Here is an 11,453-nt window from a genome sequence, read left to right as displayed (position 1 = left end):
ATGTAAAATCTATAACAAAAGCCAATTTACCTCAAACATTAACATAAAATAGCCCGTTAAAATCTCATTTATAAACATAATTTTCCATAGTAATGGTATTTGTGTCAAGATAGTGACATGATTTCACCAAGGCAAGTGGTGACCCCAAAGGTCAGTAACTACTTTCGTCGAGACAGTGCCACTAGTTGAGAAAAGATCTTCTTTTCTCTCGTGTCTTTACCTCCTTCCATCTCTTTCACTACTGTTGCTGCTTTCAACGATCTTGAAACTCTTTAATATTTACGATTGGATCGTGAGAGTGAAAACTAGCGCTACTTAAGAAAAATGTTTACTTTCTCTCAAATACAGTAGTTATTTTTTAAGGAATATAAAATCATAAATCTGTCTTTATTTTTATTCGATGAATAAATATTACTTCAAATAAAAAAAAAACTTCACCAGTAATTAAACGATTATTTTTAATACTTACGATGTGTAGTTATTATGTTATATACAAAATATTTCATTTTTGCATGGCACTTTTAATAAAAATATTATTGGAAGTTGTCAAATTTTCATTAATTAAATGAAATATTTGATACCTCGGATAATTAAATAATTAGAACAATTGTTTGTTCCGTAACATTGATTTTCAATTTTTTTCGTTTTTTTTTTTTTTTCATGCATGTGTTCGAATTATTTTGCATTGTTTATTATCACTTGCGTTTCTTTATTCGTATTATTATAATCCTTATCAAAAAATAATGCTACCCTATCATTATTAGATGTATTCAAATTCTCATTGGTACTCTCTGCGTTTTCTAATTTATTTAATTGTTTATCAGCTAAAGAACTGTCAGAATTCGATTTTATGCTAACTAACGATGAACTTGCAGCATTTGTCAAATCTTCTTCATTACGTTTCTCTATGCTTCGATATTGTATTGCTCCTTGAATCTGCTTACCTTCTGGTTGTTCTTCAATAGCTGCAAGGATATTCTGCAGTAAACCGTTGGATAAGACTTGATCGTGTTGAATATTTCCATCCGAATTATCGGTACCGTATCCACCATCAGCTGGTTGAATTTGTAATGTATACGTTCCTTTTGATCCTTCTATTTGAAATCCATCGCCATCTACTGTTAGACTTTGAGCTAAGGCTAAAGCTTGATTCGCTTCATCTGATTTTATAAACTGTGTAGCATCAATATCAGATTGTGATATACTCTTATCATCTTGGCCGTAACTCTGTGCCGTTAAGGTAGCCGTCAGTGACTCAGCTGAAAGATTTTCTGGGCCAGGATTTGTAGAAACGTCCAATAATGAATTTTGACTGTGCTTAGATGAGTTTGACACTGTATTAGAAACTGTGTTGTCATAAGTGGTTATTGCAGCATTTGCTTGATCCAATACTTTGTAATTGTCTATAGTATTTCCATAACTATCTTTAAAAGTATTTTGTTGCTTTTCATAATCTTTTAATTCTAGTTCATTTAAATTTGGTGCATTATAAGATGAAGTCAAAGCATTTGGCGCTAAATTGATAGGTAATTTGTCATCGTTTACATCCTCAGAAGCAGTACTTTCAACTTGAGTATTAGAAAAAATTTGATTATTAGAAGCACTCATTTTCAATAGATCATTATTGCTGTTACCAAAATTATATTGCGAATTATGTTTATTATTGTTGCAATCGTGTTCGAAAGCATAAAATGCAGGTGCTCCGTAGGTAGGTACAATAGATGATTGTGCACTATTATACAAATTACCCGTAGCGCCAATAGAAGAAGCTGGTCCGAAATTCGGTGCTCCATATGTTAAAGAAGGAGCAGGAGTATTAAAATCATTGAATGACAGTGGTATACCATAATTAGCGTCTGGTGCAGCTAAGGCCGCATGCACTTTAAATCCATTAGATCTGCCAAATGAATTACTTGGGGCAAATGAATTTGGTGAGGTCTGAAATATGTTGTTTTGTCTATTGGGCAATTGTTGAATTGAAGGTGGTCCATAAATTTTATATGGTTTATTTGGTGGTAAGTATTGGTTGAGATTGGATAGTAATTTTATTGGAACAGAATCCCGGAATTTCATCGGCGGCCTTCGCGGAGGAACAAAACCATTATATGGGAGTGGTGGACTTCTATGTCCTCCATGATGCCGATTTCTATTATTTCCATTATTTTTGTGGAAACTAAAATCAAACTGATTAAATAGTGGGAATTTGCTACCGCGAATAGTGTTTGATAGTGAAAATAATCCATTTGATAATATAGATGAAGGAATAGGGCCATGTGTATTTGATGGGACAGAGACATCATAATTTGCAGAAGGAATAACTGGTAGTTGTTGCAAAGTTAAGCCATTTTCACCTAAATGAAACAACAAAAATTGCAAAATAGATTAATCATAAAATTAGATTAGATTAGATAGACTGTAAAAAAAAATTATTGTTACCTGAGTTACTGTGGAAATCAGCTATCGGTATTTCGGGATTCGATGGTAATTCAAAATTAGTAGTTTTAACCGTTGACAGTGAATTACCATTAGTACCTGGATATTGTCCATTTAAATGGTGCTGGTCGATATTACTGGATGAAGAACTATCAATATGTGGATGATTATTATGAAGTGGTTCATATTGTGGCAAAGCTGGTGGTGGTAAACCATTACTTTCATGAGTAATGGTAGATTGTGAAACGGATGACTTTAGACTGTGATCTTCTGGGTTATTAAGTGGTGTTCCATAAGAATCGCTTGGTACGTTGGAAGTTGATAAAATTGGCGCAGGATGACCATTGCTTAAAGAAAAATCACTTCCAGAACCTTGATCGCCAACAGGAAGTTCGTATGCATTTGTTGGAGGTGCAAAAGCATCCGAAGATTGATAATTATTGGAAGGAAGAGGAAGATTATAATTGTCTGAAACAGGTTGTTGTTGATCAGAAGAACTTGTCAGTCCAGCTATTGGTTGCCATCCATCATACTTTATATCAGGTGGTGTTGGAGGAGCTGGAATACCAGAAGATGGAGGAGGTGGTGGATTATAGATTTCATTATTAACTGGAACACTATATTGTTGCTGAGGTAATGCTTGAATCAATGGCGGAGGAGCATAATTATCTTGAAGTTTTGACACAAATGGTGCAAAAGGTTCTTTCGTAGGTGGCCCATAAGCTTCAATTGATAACGGAATAGATACTCCGTTATCCCAAGAAGGCCGTCCAGAATTACTAGATGGTAAAGTATATTGAGACATTGTAGGAATATTAAACTTCGAAGGTAATCCATACTCGGGCTTTGGTGGTCTAAAAGAGGATAAAGGCGATCCATAATTAGGTTTTGGGGGACCATAAAGAGATTTTGGTGGGCCATACTGAGGCTTCGGTAAACTAAATTCAGATTTAGATAAACCAAATTGAGGTTGTGGTAAATTGAAATTATGATTGGGAAGTGATGGTAGTGGCTTAAAAGTTGATTTAGGTACACCATATTGCGTTTTAACTTTACTCAATGGATTATAAGACGAAAAGGATGATTGAGGTGAATTAAATTGAGATAGTGGCGGTGGTGGTTGTTCCGGTGGTGGTGAATCAAAAATTTGTGGTGGCCTCTGATCTCCAGTTAATTCAGGAGGTCCATAAACTGGACTAATCTCGTTATAATTATTATTCGAAGGTGGTCCATAATCATCAGCCGGTGGCCTGTATAAGTTACCGACTCTATTTTCTGCTTCAACGGAATCATTTCTTTTGTATTCATACGTTAACGGAGGATTTGATTTATTGATTACTGCAGTTGTCTGATATCCGATTAATAACACAAAAAATAAAACAATCGACATCTGAAAAGAAAATTATTGACTGCAGTTTCATTTTCATTTTTTTTTTTTTTTTTTTTTTTTTTTTTACTTGATATAGAACGTTAATTATTTAAAAATATTTAATTATTTAATAGATTGATTATAATTAAAATAACGGATCTTATACTACATTTAGTATTTTAAATCACTAACATTCTATACAAAGGAAAATAATTTTTTACTTGACAACATCATAAGATTAAGTAGCAATATAACATTAAATTATTAATAAATATAATATTATATTATATTATAAAATATATTATAATAATATAATATAATTAATACATATTAAATAATATAAAGTATTCATAATATAATATAAATTTATAATTGAACATAATTAAAATAATGGAACTTCATAAGTTATTCCGTTTTTTTTCATTTTTTTCTAAAACTATTAATTTTTTCTAATAATATAATGATTTCAATTTTATTATTATACTTGTTTAAATATACTATAGTTCATCTTTATTACTATCACTTACGATATTAAACAGTAAAATCTAACAAAAAATTATAATATATAGTAATTACCAGTGGGACAAATTTCATTTCATGATAGAAAATAAACAAGATAAAGCACAGCGATGTTTTTGCAAAAAACATGAGAAATAAATAAGTTTTATTTACTTATTCGAAAATTAATATGAAAAATTTAATGGAAAATTACAATTATCTCGATTACAGAATTCCGTAACTCGCAAAATTAAAAAAGACCAAATGTAAGCAGAAGAAAATTTTTCTAAAGACGATTCCAAAAAACTTCATACAGACACTATATAAAAGTCCTAAAAACAAAATTGAAAAATTCTATAATAAAATTGAAGAAACATTCCTTAAAATCTGTCCATACGTTCGTTTATTTAAAAGACAAAGAAAATGTGCTCTAATGTACTAGATTCATAAAAGGTAGAGAATAATTATAACATAAATGCAACTTTCTCTCTCCAATACTATATTATAATTATTATTATTATTCATAAGAATAATATACATATGTAAATAAAATTTCTTTTGCGATCATTTAGTTCTCACGTCATCACATAAGTGAAACCAAGGTTACGATAATTCTTTCATTCACTAAAATAAGCTGACATAATATTAATTTCAAATAAATATGTAAGAAATTAAGATAGCAAAGATCCTTAAATAATAGAAATATAATATAAATAATATAATTACACACATGAATATGCCAAGTTAAAATATTTATAAATATTATAATTTATAAATTAATATATCTTAATTTTATATTATATATAAATATTATTAGTACTCTAAAAGTTAATTTCGTTTAAAAATTTAATCATATTTTAGAAAATATAGCTTGTAATATTCACTTTAAAAAATTAAAAAATTTTTAATAAAATTTAAAACATTAACTTAAAAAAAATATAGTTATTCTCTATTCACGACTATATCGTTACAATATACAACTGAAGTACAAATGTATTATAATTATAATTTATAATCATGAAACATTTTTCTTTGCCTCTTTATATTTAACATTAATATTTTCCTTTTTCTATGAGTCTTTTTATTACGCCTATTATTTTTTTTAATTATTTTATTTTTTATTCACATTATTGTTGCGTTATTATTTTTAACTATACTTTATTTTTAATAACAACTATATTTTTTATATCATAACGTTTCTCTTATTTTCTAAACTTTATATACATTCTATATTTTAAATATTTTAACGATATATCTTTTCTATACTTTTAATATAATTTGGCGTTTTTAAAATTAAGCTTTATATCTATTTATATAATTTCCTCATATTATTAAAATTCTCGTTTTTGCCACTCTATATTGTCATATAAAATAAACTAATTTTTTTCTCAAGATTATTTCTATTTTTATATCCTATACTCCTCACTTTCTCTAAAACGTCTATGTTGTATAATACTTCTACTTTTTATTACTATAATATCTTTCTTCGCTTTCATATATTTATTTATTTTTTCGCTTCGTACCATAAAATTATATTACATATTTATTTTTTGTTATCTTTTTTCATCATTTTTTTTATTTTTGTATTTATTTTTATATTTTCACCAAATATATAGTTATATATATATTTGCTTTTCTTTTATATTCACATATTATCTATTTATATAGATTTTCTATTATCTAGAAATTTCTTTACTATTTTTATACACTTTTTACACTTAAATTATTTACTCTCATGTGTGTTCGAACATCTTATTTTTCAATTTATCTTATTCATAATATTTGTTTTTAATCTTACAAATTATTTTATTAATACAATGTATTTACATGCTTCTTTATGTTACTTATTCTTTTATAATAATATCTTTTCGCTTTAAAATATTTGTAATTACACTGTATCTATAATACTTTATTTAATTATCATTATATATTTAATTATAAAAATCTTGTTTATTAATTATTTATATTTTATTTATTGTTTTTTTTTTTCAATTGAAATATTTTATTTTATTTTTCTTATTAATATATAATAACAATTGTGTATATAATAACAATTTTTTATTCACATAACAAATCTTTATGTGTTTTTAATTACTTCTATATATTAATTGAAAAGATTTAATTTTTTCAATTTAATTCTTTATGTTTTCAAATATCCCTATTTTAAAATACCTTTTATTGGAACATCGTTCCACTAGTTATATATGATACTATTTTGTATGAATTCTTCCGTTATTCTTGAATTATAAATTGTACTTATACACTAATAATACTATGTATTTATATACTGATTTTTTATTATTTGGATACTTCATCTCTTGTCATTTGATAGTTCTATTAGTTAAGCAGTATAAAATTATAGATTAAATAAAAGATACGGAAAATGGTGATTTCAAGTACTGATAAATGAAACCGATTATCTTGTTAATGAGGAGAGTATGAAAAAAAGATATCATGTTATATAACACTTGTTGTATATCGAAAAGTTATATACATATATATATATATATATATATATAATACTAATTTATTATTTTATAAACGAAAGTAAACTAATTAATTAAAATGAATTTTTTAATAGTGGAATCTAAGTACAGCAGTTGATTTCCTCTATCACGATGCTAAAAATAAGCTGAATAATGATGAATGCTAAAAATAAATATATCATCTATTCGTTATATATTTGATTAATATATAATTACTACTTTAAAACGATTTATTTATTTAATTTCTTGAATTTTATTCATAAGTTTACAATATGTAAAGTCACATCGTTATGAGCTTGCTAAATTTAATTTTAGTCACTTTAAAATATTCATATTGTATTGTTGCTCAATATTCAGACTCTTTTTATTTACATTACATCAAAGATAATTATTACATACTGTATTCTCTAATTAGAAATAAATGTATTATATATCTTATTTATTGGCAATGTTGAAAAATAGGCTAAATATTATAAAATTTATTTTTCGTTATCTTTTTTTAAAAGATTACGAAATAAATAAATAAATAAAATTCAAATAAATAAAATTTATTTTGAAGGTTTCTTTATCTATTGAATGTTGTAGATTAAAATTTTGTACTCTGTATGTTAATTTTGTAAATAAGTATGCACATATATATATATATAACTGATTTTATAGGTTGTTTTTAAACTAAATTTATGAACTTTAAATGTAAGCCTGTGTTATTACGAAGTGTTCAGAGATCTTATGTCCCTATTTTATACAATGCACAATTGCGTCAGAAGTACCGTCGACACAATGAACGCGCTGCAAAATTTTGTAAAACTTGCTAATTGCTTCTTATGGTGTGCCAATCTTTTACTGAAGAAATAAAGAACAAAGTACATTCTTCGACATGTTTAAAAATCGACCTTTGGTTTATTACAAAATCTTAAACAAATTTATGAAGCAAATAATTCTTAAATTTAGTTTAATTTTTGCGAAAGTCAAAAAATACATTTTTCATGCAATTCTTTGGTTATGATGGTAAATTGAATCAATAAAATTAATTTTATTCACTTTAAAATATTCATATTTTCTTATTCAGAAACATTTGAAATAGTAATGATATTAATTTTAATGTAACGGTATATAAATATTAATAAATAACAATTGATTTATACATAGATCTAACGCTATCTAAATTATTCTTGAATATGTGTACATGAACATGTATACTTAAACACATAGTATTATGGATATATACATATTTATATAGAAAGTATACTAAATAAATTTCATAAGTGGTGATATAATGTTCTAAAAGACAATAACAAATATTTATTTAATATAATCTATGACAGAAATATTAAATAAAATATATTTGCATTACGATGAAGAATAAATAATATTTTACGTAATATAATTTTAATTTAGGCTCTTTGAATATTTTCTTTATCGTACTTTATAAATGTTTAAAATAATTATTTAATTACCAAACAAATAATTGCATTTATAATTTTTGATAGAAAAGCTAGGATTAATTATATTTATATTTATTTTTACTGTATAATTGTAAATATTTTCAAATATGTCAATATATCATAAACTGATTATTAATATAAAGAATTAATCATGAATAGTTTACAAGTGTTAAATAAAATTTTTTTATTTCAATTTATTCAAACTAAATAAAACATGATAAAATATAATTTTGTGACAAATATAATCAATATTATTAATAATTTATGTTTTTAATTTATTATTATTTTACTTTGAAATGAATGCATCAATTGTTAATCAATTTTTTAATACTTAAAAATTCCTCGTACATTTATAACTAAGAATCTTAGTAACACATATGGTAATTTATATACTGATATTATTTTAACAGTTAAAGAGTATTATTCAATTTTAGCATGACGACGTGTCTATATTTAACATATTTATTCATTTTCAATAATTATATTCAATATATTCAATAAAAAATATTTTTAGCCTCTATTCATTATCATATAAAATTAAAAACCCTTTCTTTAAACATATAATTAATAGAATATATAAATAAATTGAAAAACTAATACTTAGGAAAAACTAATATCTAGTATAAAAAAAGTATTAGTAATTTTAAAAGATTAAATAATTCTTCTCTAGTCAAAAAATTTTTGAAATGGAAAAAGTATTATTTTTATAATAATAAAAATAAAAGTTATATTTTAATGCAATTATATAATCATAGTATATAATACAATAATGTAAAAACTACAAATCCATTAATGGTATAAATTAAAACCAAAACAATATGTCTATTAGTATTTGAATTTATAGATTAATAATAATTTTAAAAAGATGCTATAAAAATAATGTTATAATCATATAATATATTTATAATTTTTGGTATTATTGGTATAAGTATTACGTATAATTATCACTCATTGAAATTAATTATTCTATATAGAAACATCAGGCTGCACTACATTAACAAACTTCACTACAACGAGAAATCAAAATTAGCCTCAATTATCGAACATCCACAACTAATGATACTTACAAACTGTATTTATGCCTCTCGTGGGGACGTGGGAGCTTCCGCGATTGATGTGTCAAGAGACTTTACCATTTATGCTTACTGAATTACTAACCGATTTCTCTCTCTCTCTCTCTCTCTCTCTCTCTCTCTCTCTCTCTCTCTCTCTCTCACTCTCCTTGCCCCTCTTAGCTTACATTCGCTCATTTCGTTTCTTTCTCTACTTATCATTCTTTATTTTCTTTATATTGTTTAGATTTTCTTTTTCACGGTAATTACATAATCTGCATGCTTATAATAAGTAAGTTTATACTAATAGAAATATTTGCCAAAATAGAAATACAATACGTAACAAATTATAGGATGTTTTTTTTCCTGAAAATATTTCTTCATCTTTCTTACTTTTATAAAAAGGAAATACATTGAAATATCGCATAACAATAATTAGATACTATTACTAATTACTCAAACACTAATATATCAATTTGTTTTATAAGTTTGTAGTTAAATACTTATTTGAAACTACTTTTTATGATCTTATTACAAAATAAAATAGAATAAAATTTATAATAAAATTAATAAAAGTTATTCAATAATGTTAATCAATTTAAACATTTAATAATAATGTAAAAAAATTCATTTATAATAATCATTATTATTGAATTTTTATTTTTATCAGCATTTACTATTCAAAAGAATAAATCGGACAAAATATTTTAAATCGTGAAAAAAATATTAAAAAGGGAAAGCCTCTTTGATATTTTCCTTCTCTCTAATAATAATAATAATAATAATAATAAACAAAAACAAAAACAAAAATTCAATTATATTATATTTATATGAAATATATAAGTAAAAAAGAAAAAAAAAGTTATTTAAATTTATTTATGAAAAATGTTCGTTTGATATTTTTCATTTCGCTAGATATTATAATAAACTTACTTCTTAATATCCAAGCATAATTGGAAATTTGAATAGATTTTTAATTGCGCTATTATTGATTATTACAAATTACTTTCGGTGCATTATGACATTTGTATTACAGTAATCACGAGTCATCAGTATTAATATAAACCGGCATTTTATGAATTATTAAACAATAATATGCCATTAAAAAATAGCACAAAAACCCTTAAAAAAAAAAAAAAAAAAAAAAAAAAGGAAATAGAATGCGTGTTTCAAACAAACAACTTGTAAACTTCAATGTGCTAATAACAAATGAAGCGCAGATTTCAAATCTCTTCATATTTGACACTGCTTTCCTAAAAGTCAAATTGCTGACAGAACTTTCACACTCATTACAATCAACGTACCTTGTTACGCACCATGACACTATCTGGTAATTATCACTTCAAATCGACTAATCGAACTCTAATTCACGCTGTGGTTAAATTCACTGCTCCAAAAAGCAGCAAATCCTAAGTATATTGTCCCGACAAGACGAATATTGTGCAAAATAAATTCACATTGTCGCGGTCATTGCTCTTTAATTAAATATGTGAACACCAGCTTACACGTGGTGTCGTTCAACGCGAGCGCGCGAAGAGATGCGCGAAGCTCACTCGCTCTCAAAAAATATTGAGTCTCACTTAGCGAGCTCCCAGCTTATATAGACTATAGCTCGACTCAACATTCTCTCCTACCCCACCATATTCCAACTCGTACGAGGACTAAGGATAGCGCCATGCTGGTGCCATTCTATGGTTTGGTCAGTAGCGACGACGACGAACCGCTAGGTGAATTTCTTGCTTCGGGAATGATTGTAGGAACGGAGATGTTCATCGTTTGTCTATCTCATTCAGACGCGTGAGGAGAATGTCAGTAGCGCGACTCCTACGTGTGTGGGTAACGAAAGGGAAGTAAAACTATGTGCAAAGAAATGAAAGTCTGTTTTTATGAATGAATGAGCCGGTTTTACAGGAGCATAGAAGCAGATTCATTTGAAAATAATACCAACTTAAATAATTAACATAATTATAATCATGATGGATTCGCGGTCAGGTGTATTAGTTAATGTTCCACATAATAATGTGAAGGATTGAAGTTTCGTTAAAGATTTCAGTCCTTATTTTGCGGACATTTCGTATTATACAATGATAAATTAAAAACGAGTTCATTTAATACATATCCATTAATTTATGTATTAATAATTAAAACAAATAGCATTGCTAATGTTATT

General features: G+C 26.0%; 1 protein-coding gene across 1 annotated transcript; it reads right to left on the bottom strand.

The window, feature by feature from the left end:
* Positions 1 to 675: 675 nt before the first annotated feature.
* LOC105368378 (probable cyclin-dependent serine/threonine-protein kinase DDB_G0292550) lies at positions 676 to 10,835 on the bottom strand. Its single transcript, XM_011507385.1, has 3 exons — positions 10,588 to 10,835; positions 2,437 to 3,823; positions 676 to 2,351 (listed from the first exon to the last, which is right to left on the bottom strand). Exons 1-3 carry the CDS (start codon positions 10,600 to 10,602, stop codon positions 676 to 678), a joined length of 3,078 nt encoding a protein of 1,025 aa, XP_011505687.1. The 5' UTR covers positions 10,603 to 10,835.
* Between the last annotated feature and the right edge of the window lie 618 nt (positions 10,836 to 11,453).

This window comes from Ceratosolen solmsi, unplaced genomic scaffold (genome assembly GCF_000503995.2).
Source record: "Ceratosolen solmsi marchali unplaced genomic scaffold, CerSol_1.0 scaffold6, whole genome shotgun sequence".
In the NCBI taxonomy this organism is placed as follows: domain Eukaryota; kingdom Metazoa; phylum Arthropoda; class Insecta; order Hymenoptera; family Agaonidae; genus Ceratosolen; species Ceratosolen solmsi.
Note: the sequence above shows the minus strand (reverse complement) of the source record. Positions and strands in the feature narration are given on the sequence as shown.

Coding starts and splice junctions, on each gene's coding strand:
- LOC105368378 (XM_011507385.1), bottom strand. Junction 2,352..2,436: donor TGATTTCCACAGTAACTCAG/GTAACAATAATT, acceptor TGTTTCATTTAG/GTGAAAATGGCTTAACTTTG.